Genomic DNA, 13,173 nt, shown 5'->3' with positions numbered 1-13,173 from the left:
CTATACAGACCTCTTTGTAGTAGCATTACCACTACCAATAGTGCTGACATCCGGCGCACCAACAAGAGCCAAATTTTCAATACCAGCAACACCATATAATGCTGCCGCATTTGTGCTGACCCATGTAGCTTCATCAACAGGGATAAGTGCATCACTTCCATCGACCCTTACTCTCGCCCACGGAGCACCCGGCGCAAGGCCGTCCTTGCTACCATCGCCCAAGAATTCTGACCAAACTCTTGGAACGAGTGTCGCGTTGTTACGGTGGTTAGCTACATAGGCAGTGAAGCGGGAGTGACCCTGCATCAGGCTGAGATTGCCAAAGTCCTTGCCATACCGGGCCCTCTGCTCGGCTTTCCCAGCGCCGTAGTAATAGCAGTAGTCCAGGAATGCGTCGAAGAAGGGTTGGGTGACATTCTTCTGCTCCGCACCAAAGTGATCCATTAGTTGATCAATGGTTTCAAGAACGCCAAATACACCAGACAGATGCGAAACGGTAACGTTGCCGGTGTTGTTCGGGTCCGTAGGTGGCGGTGCCCAAGCTCCAGTAAGACTGTTGTAGAATGCCTCGCCGGTGGCAAATCCGTTCTTGAGCTTGGGGTATGTCACAATAGATTCGACAAGCTTTCTGCGCGATTCTTCCCAGCGTGGCCCACGACGCTCCCATTCAATAAGGTATGCTTGTGCAATACCAGCCCAATCAGTTCCGAAGTTGAGGAACAATGCTTCGGGGTCAGGGTTGTAGACAATACCAGGCTCCCGCACCTTGCGTCTCGCATCTACACGAAGGAAGGCTTTGTCGGCATCAATGACCTCGCGTACCAGGTCACCAGTCCGCTCATCACCACCAGAGATATAGTAAAAGGTCTTACGGTAGACTGGAGTTGAGATCCTAGCCTGTTTGGCGCTGTCCGACCAGTGCTGAACACCATGCCTCGTACCAAGCCCAGTGAAGTTTCCCAGATGATACGAGTCAACCTCACCTCCATGACGCACTTGGTCGTGGGCAATCTTGTAAGCATCTGCGCGGCCAGTGCGCAGGAAAAAGTCCCAAAAGAAAAGATCAGGTGACAGCTCTGAATTATCCCAGGCATAGCCACCGACATCGTACCTCCATTGATGGCGGTCGTCGTCATATGTATGCATGATATCCCCATGGTCCCAAAAACCGTACCAGCGGCGCTGCTCGATTTGGTCTTCGTAGAACTTGATGAGGAAATCCATGTTTGACTCAATAGTCTGCGCTTGGGTGGACTCAATGGCACCGGGCACATCCCAATACGACCCGATTGCTTTGGTATCCCGCATGTACTCTGGCTCGGCGATAAGAACAGGTGGGTTGTTGGTGAAGTTGGTGAGTGTTGCAAGATGTTCAGCGGATGGCGTGGTGTCAAACGCGTAGATATAAAGCTCGTTAGTCCGACCAAGGCCATAGGGAGTATCGTAGCCCCCTTCCCAGTCTTCGTAGGTGATGTCTAGAGCGTCTAGTTGTTTCTTGTAGGTATCTTGTCCAAGTCCATCATGGTATGGACGGATATCCATAGGTCCGGCCTGAGGGCTGTAAAGCCACAGGGTGATCGATCCTGTGTCGGTCGCGGCGTTGGATATGTCCAGACTAGTAGGATACTTCTTCCAGAAATCACGAAGGCCCACGGCAAGACCGCCAACCGTAGCTCCTCCTAGATAAGCCAGGCCGCCTGATCGTGTACCACCTGGGATCTTGACCCAGCTTTGGCCAGCCTTTGTGCGCTTCTTAAGATTGAAGCCATCAGGCGAGAGCTGTGTTAGGCGGTAGTCGCTCCATGTCGGGATCCACTGTAGACGAGTAGTCACTCTTTGGTCCCACGTAGAGTTGGGCGGTAGGACAGTACCATTGAATTGTCCAGATCGAATGTCAACACCTGGGTCTCGACGTAGACCGGTAACGCCCTTGACGGCTTCGTGAAGAATTCCGCCATCAACACCCGCAATTCGGATATGGCGATCGTAAAACTCCTCTTCGGCGAGGGGAACATCGAAGCGAATACCGATACCCGAAAGAAAGTCTTTATGCATATCTCCATCATAGATGATGGTGTGAATAACGCGAATCGCTTCAGAATTGGCGTAGAGGTAGAAGCGAACAGTGAAAGGAATCCAGTCATTGTGGGCACCATCTCCGTCAATAGTGTGAACACCATTGACTGTGACCAACGTACGAACGGTGTTATCCTCCGACACTGTGACATTGGATACCTTGCTGGTAAAGCTGAAGTATTCAATGCCGGTCGGCTTACCATCCTCGTCATCATCGGGTGTACCGTTTTGTGAGCGTAACACTAGATGACCGTTGCTTCCGACTGTCTTCCCACCAACCTCGATGGCAGATACCAGGACATTGCCTGACTTAGGAAATGTTGCTGCGACCTTGCCGGCGTTGACAACGATCTCCTCGCCAGAGTCGCTAACTTGGATGCCGTTGCTTTGACGCTTGAACTTCAAGGTTGAAGAATTGCCTGCACCTGAAGCTGTGACCGTGTACTCGTTGGCAGGAGAGTCGCTGGCCCCCAGAGCATGCCCGGTCCACTTCAACGTTCCATCTGGCCAGTAGGCTGTGACCCACGACTGAAGGTCCGCGCCGCCGGATACTGTGAAGGTTGTAGCGTTCGCAAGGTGCTGTCCACGAGGCCACGGTAAACCGAACGTTACGCCAGCGAGGTATTCTGGTGTATCATCGATCCATTTGACTTTGACGGAGTCGCTTTGAGCGGTCGCATAGCCGACAAGACCAACAAGGCCAATGAAGGCTCTCAGCATCTTGAGATGAAGCAAAGAGTGAAAGAAGTCGCAACCAGATGGAAGGCTTATTCTCCTGCCTGGTGGCTCGAGACGCAAGCATTTGTACTTACATTTTCGACCCAGATACCCGGTTACAGCTTGACTGCAACGGGCCTTGACCCATCCAATGTCCGGTCTACCATCACACTTACGGTATGATATCCGTCGGCTAGCCCGCACGCAAGAGTGTGTCCACCATACGTGATGTACATGGTCCTAAACGAGTTTGGTCCATGCTTGGCGAGCCTTGTAGGCTATAGGTGATAGTGTAGGCTCTGCGGAGGTGGGGTAGATCGACAGGGTTTCTAGGCAGGCGAAGACATCTCCGCAATTTAATCTCGGGATAAGAACGACCGAATCTATGGTATATAGACGCGATACGTGTGGAGGCGATGCTGTGAGCCAGAGAAAAAAAGGGGTAATGTCCTCGGATCGACTAAAAGTGACCACGAACAGGCTCAAGATGGTCAGCGGTTCGAGCAAAAAAGAAACCAAGACCATACAGCAGCGGGGGTTCGCCAGCGGTCAGCCACCGACTACTGATCAGTCAGTTACAAGCTTAAGTACTGCTGAGCAGGCGGGGCCGCTATTGATCTTGAGCCTATATTCGTATGTGGCAAGTTCAGTTAGAAGTCTGTATATGTTACCAGTGCAGACCCTAGCCAGAAAGGTCAAAACGCCAGGGGTGGCTGGTGCCCAGCTACTGTATCGCACGACGACGCGACAATCTTTAGTCCAAGCACAATGGTGAGAAGTTCGAAAATCGAAGTCCAAAATGAGAGGCTGTGGCGAACGGTGGAAGCTTCCCGCGGTCGAACGGGTGCGTGGCACACGCGAGCGCGTCACGATCTGCCAAGAGTGCTACGTTGAATCGCGCTACGCTGCTACTCGTCTTGGATTGCTGCATCTTCTAGGCATCGGCACAACAGACGGCGAAATATCTTCCTGGGATGTGAGCACCCGACAGCTCCGCGATGTTCATCAATCACATAGCAGCTCTTGACCTACGCCATGAACGGGATGCATTCCTGGCGCGTCCTACTGCCGTGCACTCATGCGTCGCCTTCAACCATGCCGAAAGTTTCGCAGACAGCAGGACTAACGGATTCCTAATCCAATGCGGCCTGGTTTCCAAGACTGCAATGGTAACCACACAAGAGTATGTGAATGGATTAACACACCTGATGAGAAATCTACCAACGATATGACTTTCCATGCGAAAGCCCGACATGGCGAAGAGAAGCGGCCGTACACGCGATGTGCCTTTTGCTACAACGAAGCGGAACTTAATCAAGCACTATTATGGATTGAGATGCAAACCTCCAAAGATTGGTACTTGCTGCCGGTACCACTACCATTACCTTCACTGGATACGCCATCATGGCGACCACCGCCTTGTCCATATCCGTCGTGTGTCTCTAGAGTTCTTTCAGGCTGGCTGAGAGGAGGTTGTACGAAAAGTATGTTGTGGTTTAGAGACAAGATAGGCTGGCGGTGAGGAGGGCATGAGAGAGGAAAGTTCTTGATAGGTCGCTGTAGGACTACGGTGAGGTAGCCATTAGATGCTATAAACTCACTGATTGATTGATTGTGGCTTAACGACCTATGTATAAGAACACGAGAAGTAAAAGTCTGTACAAACGAAGGTCAGTGAGAGTTGAACAAGACAAACAATTGGGTTCTGCATGAGGCATGTTTCGTTATGAGCGAGAACTGTATCAAGGAAGAGAAGACAATGTGGATGGGTAGAGAAGTAATAGCATATGAATTTAGAAAGATCCTATTCCTCTTATTTTCAACAAAACCGCCAACTGACACTACATGTTCCGTCTATTTTCCCTCCGATATCTCTCTAGTAAGTGACCTCTCCAAACTCCTCCTCAGAAAGGATCTCGTAAGTGTAGTCCTCGCTAAGCTCCATATCGCACTCTTCGTAGTCATCGTAGAGGGTAGCGTTGAAGAAGTTGCACATGTCCTGAACAATAGGGCGTGCCTTGCTAAGTTCCTCAAAAGAGCAGGTTCCCTTACCACCAAGGGCGGCGGGAAAAGCGCAGGGCTCAATGAGCTTTGATAACATTAGATAATATCCTGTCAACACAACAAAACGATCAAGTCTGAAGACTTACGGCAGAGTAGTGACTATAATTGATGCAGTGGCAAGCAAAGTCATGTTCCGCACAGATATCAGCTTTGTTAGCCTCATCCTGGCATTTGTGAAGGCACTCTGGCATCCAGCTGCTGAGTTTCTTGTTGTCCCTATTGCCTCCTGATTAGTACGTCGGTCTAGAACTTCTAGGAGATCTGAACCTACAAGCACTTGTACTTCTCCATGTTACCCGGCTTTTCTGCCTGAGTGATGTTGTACGTATATTGGGCGCTGGCCGCAGCGGCAACGGAAAGAAGAGTGGCGATTTGTGTGAAACGCATGATGGCTATCAAGATGTGATGATTGTATTGTTGAGTAGAAGGTTGATGATATGAAGGTGATGCTTGAGGTTGTACTCCCACAGAAGAGAGAATGCCTCCCTTCTTATACGCAGATGTTGACAACACCATCGCCTTTTGCAGTTGAAGTCAAAGCGTAGTATGCAGGCAGAAGACACCTGCAGCACTGTACCGTTCTGTCTCAACACTGCACGTGTAATATTGATCTATGCAGGAACATACTCTCGCATTGAGCTAGAGCGTGTTAGCGCATCCCCCAGATGACTGTGTCTGTGAAGTATCTGAGCCCTGACAACTTCTTTCTAGAAGGCGGTGTTCATCCTCCTTCGCCCGGACTATATCACGACCAAGGCGGTACTTGCCTTACATCTGGCGGTGACGACAGTTTATTCAACGTGGAATGACCGATCAACGGTTGAGAATCCATGTCAGCTAGGCGATGAGAATTTCAGTAATGACATTCTCAGATATTGCTCGATCAAGACATGGAGGAATCCGTCATGTATTATACATCAGCACTTCTATCCCCAGAAACGTCCTGTCCTCACTGTGAAGCCGAAAAGAGGGGAAATGAGACTAGCAAAGCTATGGTCAAGCGGGCGAATCACCGATAAGCGGTGTATGTAGCTTGAGAGAAGTGGTTGAGAGGACCGTGGAACGAGACGATGCATTGATCTGGTAGTAAAAGGGGTTTGGAGGGGAAAAGAAAATTGCTAAGGAGCTAGCCAGGGCCGGGAAGACGCAGCGTAACTCTTGCATATACATGTGATTCACACCTGATGCGGTGTATACGACGTATGTGACTGACCGACTTCTACATTTGTGTTGAGGTGCTCAACTGGGAATCATACGTGACTGTGAGATGAGTTGCTTGGGATTCCATGATGAGGCTTTCTGAAAAGGCCTTAGTGTGTTGAGCTTCGGGACCCCGCATTGCCTGAACACCAAACTCCAGAGCTTCCTTGCTTGTTGTAATCGAGACGTCCGTACTCTCACCGCTTACCATAATTCTAGATATGCTCAATCCACACGGCTAACGGATTAAGTTGAATCAATCAATTCACCTTTGCATCCTTCCATCGACAAGGATTGCGAAAAGTTTATGCGCAGCGCGTACGTTGTCGCACTACGCTGGTGACAACCGAAGCATATTCGTCGACATCTGCCTAGCCATTCTTCCAGCAAGATATTTTATAATCGACCCCGATGGTTGCAAGGCCCGCAGGATGCATGAGTAGCTGCTGCAATCTGCGACAAGATTTCCATGGTCGATGAGATGTTCGGCGAACTGCTGAAGATCTTTAGCAGCTTCGATGCCAAGAGCGCGCATAACCGCATATCTGTAGAGCCAATACTACTTGTCCTCACTGTCAACTTCTCGTGTGTCCGATATTAGAAGGACGGATGCCTTGCTCCTTTCGCAGCGGATAAGCCAGTGGAGGACACACATAGCGTAACCGGGTAAGATGTCAACAATAGCAAGAGGGACGTATGCAATGTATGGGCATTGCTTGTAGCAGGTCCGAAACGCCTGCGAAACTTCGCAAGTGCTAGGAAGGGGAGCTCGATGGCTTATGAACGGTTTTCGCTATCGACTTGTTCGGTCATCTAACGATTTTGGTCCACTGAAACAATGCCTTTTGAAGCAGAACACTGCTCGGCGTAATCAAAGGGCGTGCCCGAATGTGACACGACAAGCGGGAGCGAAGGTACTTCTAAGAGACGAGTATGTGTCTCGAACAACAGGCTGCCGAATGTATCCTTCGCGTTATGACTAAAAGAATGCGTAGTGTCTATTTTCATACTGCTAACGCTATCTTAGAGCTGTACGCTTGCAACCGTGGCTGGAACGTTTCGATGGAGCAGTAGAAGCATCTTATAGTCTCAAGAGTTATTGCGGAGAACAACGAGTCTATTGAACTTTGTGGGCTCGTTTCGGTGGGTAGGTCGTTGTGTGAGCGAGATTATGATTGCAGTATCTTTCACCCCAAACAGTGCCTGCCTGTCTCGGCGATGGCACCCACTAATTCATGATGATACAATTATGCGTTCATAACGTTACGGTTTGGCCTCGATAGGGTCTGAAGTAGCTTTTTTCCTCCAGGATGTGACTGTGAAAGCATGGCCGCAGTGAAAGTGGCTGATAAAGACAGTCGAGAGTGTGGGACTAGCGTGCGACAATGGACCCACACAACGCCCTTGTTCAATACTCACCCCAACTTACTCACATCTACACACGACCAATTCGCATCCCAATCACACATTCTTCTCATATATGGATGATCAGCACCATGACTAGAAAACGCAATACGAAATCGCGCAAGCCGCAACAATCGGCTAATGGCGCCCACGATACTTTCCGTAGGACCGCGACAGATCCCCATCATCGAAGAGAAGCAAGTAAAGCGATTCAAGACCAAGATCAAGTAGTTAAAGAAGGGCGTAGTAGGCGCGGACGTGGCGGTAGGCGGAGCATGTCGCCACGTCGGGGAGACGCTCAAGGTGAACGACAAGCTCACCGTCGAGATGACAAACGGTCGCGTAACCCACTGGCAGCCCATACCATTCACGACGACCCAATGATGACCCAAGCAATCCGCAGAAGTTTGGTTCAAGGTGGGGTGGATCAGGTTCCTGCAAAGCGCAGACGAGAGGAGAATTACGACAACAAGCAGCATGACTACAAGAAAGCACTCATTGAAGCTGGAGAAATGCAGCCGGTTGCAGGTATGAAACCACCGCGCGGCGAAGGTACTCTGATGGAAGAGATAGACAAGAATGGGCTCGAAAAGATTCCAGATCTGGCCGCAATCCAGGATATGAGTGAAGAAGAGAAGAGAAGGTTTCGCAGTACAAGGTTCAGGTCAACACTCATTGGTCCGAACAAAGCTACGATACCAGACACAGCTTCGGAGACATCAAGACATGCTGAGCCGGTGCATAGTGGCAAGGACGATCACAAGACCGTGCGGACACCGCCAACAAAGGCAAGGTCAAATGTGTTGACTCCACATGCCCCTAATCAGAAGAGCGAAGCCAGTCCTGTGCGACAACCTGGTGCTAGTAATGAGCTCGCGGGTTTGCAATCGCGGGACGAAGCTTTTGACAATACCAATGTCGCAGACCCCAAACTTCGGCAGCAAAGCACTAGCAAGATTGCATCTGAGATACAAGCTGGTGTGGTCGATACTAGAGAGCCTGTGGCGACAGCAAATTTTACAGCAGTTCCAAGCAAGGCAGATATGCTTCCGACCAAGCGCAATAAGCGAAGACGAGATGAGGTAGAAGATAATGACATGGTTCCGGCGAAGAGAACGAAGAAGCCAGAGACGGTAAAGGTGAACTGCGTTGCTATGAAAAGACGGAACCAGAAAATCAAGCAGTATCTGAACGACCAACGATTGCATGGAGAGCAGAACCGCTTACCTGAGGAGGGTCTTACCTTCGTCGCTTATGACGCCTACAGCATACCCCTCCTTTGTTCGCGCTCTATCAATCATGGGTACCCATTCGAGATCGTGAACAAGCCATCTGATAAGTTAAAAAGATCTTTCGACAACGAGAGCGAAGCCGAAGTCTTTGGTCGCAAGATGCTTGTTCTGCGGCAAGAGGCGCTCCGTCTGTCTAGGAAGAGATTTTGGACGGCTGAAGATCCGGGTCGCAAGAAGGCTTCGAAGAGGGAGTCTGCTAGGATCATTGACGACTGCGATCTCTACCTATACGATGATAAGGTTCACGTGGCTACTGAGCAAGGCTTGCTTCCAGTAGCAGTGTATCTGAAGCTCATAGGAGTACCAGACACGCAGGCAGTTCGCTTCGAAGGGCACAAACCGACTTGGATGGGCCTCATCACAACAAGGCCTGAGCGTCGACGAGTCCTGAAAACCTGGGAACCCACTTCCAGTTTGAGAGATGGAGGTTGTATCTCAATCACGAGCGGTTCCATAGTCGTGGTGTATGAGCATGGCATCTTTGACACTGATACCACGACTGGTGAAGAGTCCCAGATGGCCTATGGTGCGCGAATGGACGACGGTGTCGCCGGTTGGTTCGTGTATGCAAACACATGTCGTATGGACTGGCTTGAAGATCCAAAGGAGGTTTCCCGGGCTACTCCTGCTCCCGCCATAGTTGACTGGGCGAAATTCGACTTCAGTCCTCTCGCAGCTAGAGCTGCAGCGCAACGAGCGGCGCTACCAACGCCGGCTGCTGCCGCCCAGGACACGTCAAACAACAATGAATACAGCGCATTCCATCTACCGATATCAAAAGCATCAGTCCTTTCCACACGTGATGAACCGGTTGTAGCATCACCCGCGGATCCAGCAATAACAGCGGCCAACAAGCAAGAACTTGAATTGGATGCCGAGTCTACGCAGTCCAGTATATTGCGAGAGAGGGAGGCATTTTCGCCGCTTAGCGTTGCGGGCGGACTCTTTCTACGGCATGATAGTCCTAATTCTCAGTCGGACGAGAGTGCATCCGAAAGAGACAACGACGTAATTGAAAAGACTCGTGATTCTCAATATTCGACTACTATCACGCTACCTAGACAAGCTACCGACAATAGACCTGCCATTGCGCAAGATACACCTATAGTTCTGGGTACTCCAGCATTTCGACCGAACGAACCTCAGTCAAAATTGTCTAGGCAAGAAGAAGATGTACTAGACTGGGATGACTTCGACCTCTGAAAGAATTTCGAAGCCTAGAACGCCAGTTTATTTGACCAAGAGCATGGGACCTTTAGTGTTATAACGCCCAATTTACTCTGACTTCACGCTGAACCGGCCTCACCTTCCTTTTCTGTATGCGATGGAAGATTTGTTCAGAAGTGCAGCATTACCCATGAATGACAAGTCCAAAGCTGAACCTCCGCTAGGCGACGCCTTGCAAACCACTGCCACATAGGCATCAAAACCATGAGCGCACAGATATCATCGTACGCGACCGGAGCACGATATTGCTAAGCACTGGTCTTCCAAACATAAAAACTACGTAAGGATGCTGCAAATCAACTAAAAAGAACGGAATGAAGGGCTATATCCGTGTATACTTGGTACTCCAGCATGGCAACCACCTTTCTCAGTCAACGAAAAGATATTTCGATACACGTACAACAATACTAGCTTACTACGAGAGACAGACAGGTATGCGACGTATTCCGTATTTTACGTTTCATTCTATGCCCTTAACGGCACACAGTGTCCCCTCCGATCGACATGGCAGTGTCTCATTCGATCAAAGCACTCACAGTATTCATTTGCAGCCTTTCGACCTAATTCTTGGAGGGTTTCTTTAACAAAGGCAAGAAGATGCATGTGCACGAATTTCATTTCGGTAAAGTTCAGGCTTCACATCTGCTAAATTATAAGCTGCAGCCATTGTTCACCTATCACCACAACTTCAAGATTAATACTTCAACGATATGAAACAAATCGTGAATTATGACGGTCTCGATTGATCAGAACACCCGTGAACCATGTGGAAAGATATTGTCAAGCAATCATTATGAGTTTCACATTGTGTTGGTAGATTTCAGCACTCTCACAGCATCCAGCTTTTTCATGTGAGTTCCGGTACCCACTGCAGAACCTTCAAGCTTGCCTTCCTGTGGCATCTCCTTCGAAATGACGTCACTATTCTCATCGTATTTGGACTTCTCCTCCTCTACCGACTTGTTTGATGATGCAGACCCGATGCCAACGGATAATCGCTGTTCCTTCTTCTTGTGAGCACGAAACCCAGGAAGTCAACATACAGAAATGCAATGTAGTGATTGGGAATTTACCAAAAGGTAAGCAATCCGCCCACGGCCCCGCCCGCAGCAGTACCGATTGTGTATCCTGCCCAAAGTGAATACATAGGATAAGAATACCCAGCGCTGCATCTTTACCTGTAGAATATCCTGAATTTCCAGATCGAGGTGCAGCATATGTTTGAAGTAGCCGTCAGTCTTCTTTGTTGATCAGAGTCTATTTTTTTTCTTTCCCCGGGCCGTTTTCTTGATACTCTGTCTGACCGATCAAGCGGTTGGTCTCCTCTTCAAACCAATCTCTCTCATCGATCGCATCTGTTGAATTGCGACGGATGAACTTTTTGTACTTTCCTATGTTGAGTGGAAAGCCGGTATGCGCTGCAGCTGTGCTCTGGTTCTGACAGACGCCAGACCAATGCCTTATACTATGACCAATGACTGGTAGTTCGGGTGGTAGGATATATGTATCGCGAGTATAGTCTTTGCGGTTCGCGTCTAAATCGCAATATTGAAGGTATCGTCTTTTCTTCTTCCATTTCTCAGGTCCAAGATCTGATTTGTTGTTATCAGCCTTCGTGGTAGTGCTGTTTGCTTGCTCTTCATTCATTGCATCTATCGCCCCTGATTCTGTTGAGTTTTCTTCTGTTGTTCCTTTCGCCAATTCCTTGTCAGCAGCATCCGTATCGTCTGCCAGTCTGGCACTGTGGCCTGAGGGCTCTGGCTTCGTGCGATCTCCCAGGCTTCTGAAAGAGTATGTACCAATGAAATGATTGAGTACTGGATCGAGTACCGCGACGCCTCTTGAGTAAAAGCGACCAATTGTGTGCTCCAGTGCGTCGAGTTCACACGCTTCAAGCTTTGTGCGGTACATTTGAAGAACCAGTACATCGATGAGCGGGAATTGTACGAACTTGGGCAGACCTAACTGGAGCATAGCATTGTAGAGATGGATCTTGTCCACAAGTAGTTCGGGTATATCCATAACAACAGACCGATCTGACCACGATACTAGAGACTGTGTGAGCCTCGTCCTTTTGAGCGGCGTTGTCGATCCCCTGGGCGGTTCGCTGTGTGATGCCTCAGCCTTGCCAAATTTTTCCTGCATCCTCTTCAGCCACGGAATAACATAGTTCTCGATTTCTTCTCGCCTTATGAAAGCCATTTGACGGTCCAATTTATCGTCCTCTTGATCGGAATTCTCGAACTCAGAATTTCGGCTGTAACTACCACGCTCTCGCCATTTGGGGTAGCAGACTGGTAAATGCAGGTCGTTTTCCCATGGATTGTATGTGAAGTATTCCTCAGCGAAGGTTGAGCAGGCCACTAGAGTTCGGCGATCAACAGTCGTGGGAATTTTGTACTCATTGGTCTGTCTGAACTTTTCTAGTATCTCCAAATCGCCTGCTCTCTCACAATAGAGCGTCATATACTTTTGACCATCGATGATAATTTGAACTTCATCAGCAGACTTGACAGCATTTCTCTGCTTGTAAACGTCGATCTGATCGACATAATCACATTTTCTCGCGATTGAATGTGCTTGTTGTTCCAGATAGTCTTCGTGTGCCTGAACAACTCTCCCGTTTGCGTGATAGAGTACCATCTTGTTGTTTTAATATGGCTTGAAGCAAATGATGATCAGGCTGTTGGTTGGGGATCGGTATCGCGATTCCTCAGGGACTTAAGAGCCGGTTGCTAAAAGGTGTCTTCTCGAGACCACGCGCTCTTTGTCCGTCCGACACCCTTTGACAATAATGGAAAGTTGTTGAAAACGTCAACGCCAAGTCTCTCTGTGAGTACTCCGGATTTGGCACAAAGTGGGTCTCTGCTCATTGATCTGCTAATACAGCTATGCATGTTGGGTTGAAAGTGGAATGTTCAATCGCCATACAGTCCCAGGTTCGGTATGATACAACCTCATATTGTACTGAGGTTTCGAGAATATCGATGCAAATGTACGCAGCCGTGGAGATTTGTTGACCAAAATAGGTGCAATCCCTAAGATTGTGTTTCTTCGTTACGCCGGATATGGAAATAGCCAGGCCAGCCCCTGCACGGCATCGCTCTCGGACTCAAAGAAAATCTCACACACGTTGTACACAAGATCGGCGTTGAAACTGTGGTCTGGCACTATAGTATGGAGATCCGCACTA

General features: G+C 49.2%; 4 protein-coding genes across 4 annotated transcripts; 1 reads left to right on the top strand and 3 right to left on the bottom strand.

Moving 5' to 3' along the window:
- On the bottom strand, positions 1–2,796 carry CC77DRAFT_983539 (hypothetical protein; the record flags this gene model as incomplete). The annotated part of the gene is made up of 1 exon (XM_018536148.1): positions 1–2,796. The coding sequence occupies one exon, from the start codon at positions 2,794–2,796 to the stop codon at positions 1–3; it is 2,796 nt and encodes a 931-aa protein (XP_018388390.1).
- Positions 2,797–4,669: 1,873 nt separating this feature from the next.
- CC77DRAFT_1058711 (hypothetical protein) lies at positions 4,670–5,244 on the bottom strand (the record flags this gene model as incomplete). The annotated part of the gene is made up of 3 exons (XM_018528158.1): positions 4,670–4,882; positions 4,944–5,073; positions 5,129–5,244. The coding sequence occupies 3 exons, from the start codon at positions 5,242–5,244 to the stop codon at positions 4,670–4,672; spliced, it is 459 nt and encodes a 152-aa protein (XP_018388389.1).
- Positions 5,245–7,736: 2,492 nt separating this feature from the next.
- On the top strand, positions 7,737–9,956 carry CC77DRAFT_1092367 (hypothetical protein; the record flags this gene model as incomplete). The annotated part of the gene is made up of 1 exon (XM_018529627.1): positions 7,737–9,956. The coding sequence occupies one exon, from the start codon at positions 7,737–7,739 to the stop codon at positions 9,954–9,956; it is 2,220 nt and encodes a 739-aa protein (XP_018388388.1).
- A 1,122-nt stretch (positions 9,957–11,078) lies between these two features.
- CC77DRAFT_1085674 (hypothetical protein) lies at positions 11,079–12,623 on the bottom strand (the record flags this gene model as incomplete). The annotated part of the gene is made up of 1 exon (XM_018529425.1): positions 11,079–12,623. The coding sequence occupies one exon, from the start codon at positions 12,621–12,623 to the stop codon at positions 11,238–11,240; it is 1,386 nt and encodes a 461-aa protein (XP_018388387.1). The 3' UTR covers positions 11,079–11,237.
- Between the last annotated feature and the right edge of the window lie 550 nt (positions 12,624–13,173).

The sequence above is a fragment of the Alternaria alternata genome (genome assembly GCF_001642055.1).
Source record: "Alternaria alternata strain SRC1lrK2f unplaced genomic scaffold CC77scaffold_5, whole genome shotgun sequence".
NCBI lineage: Eukaryota > Fungi > Ascomycota > Dothideomycetes > Pleosporales > Pleosporaceae > Alternaria > Alternaria alternata.
Note: the sequence above shows the minus strand (reverse complement) of the source record. Positions and strands in the feature narration are given on the sequence as shown.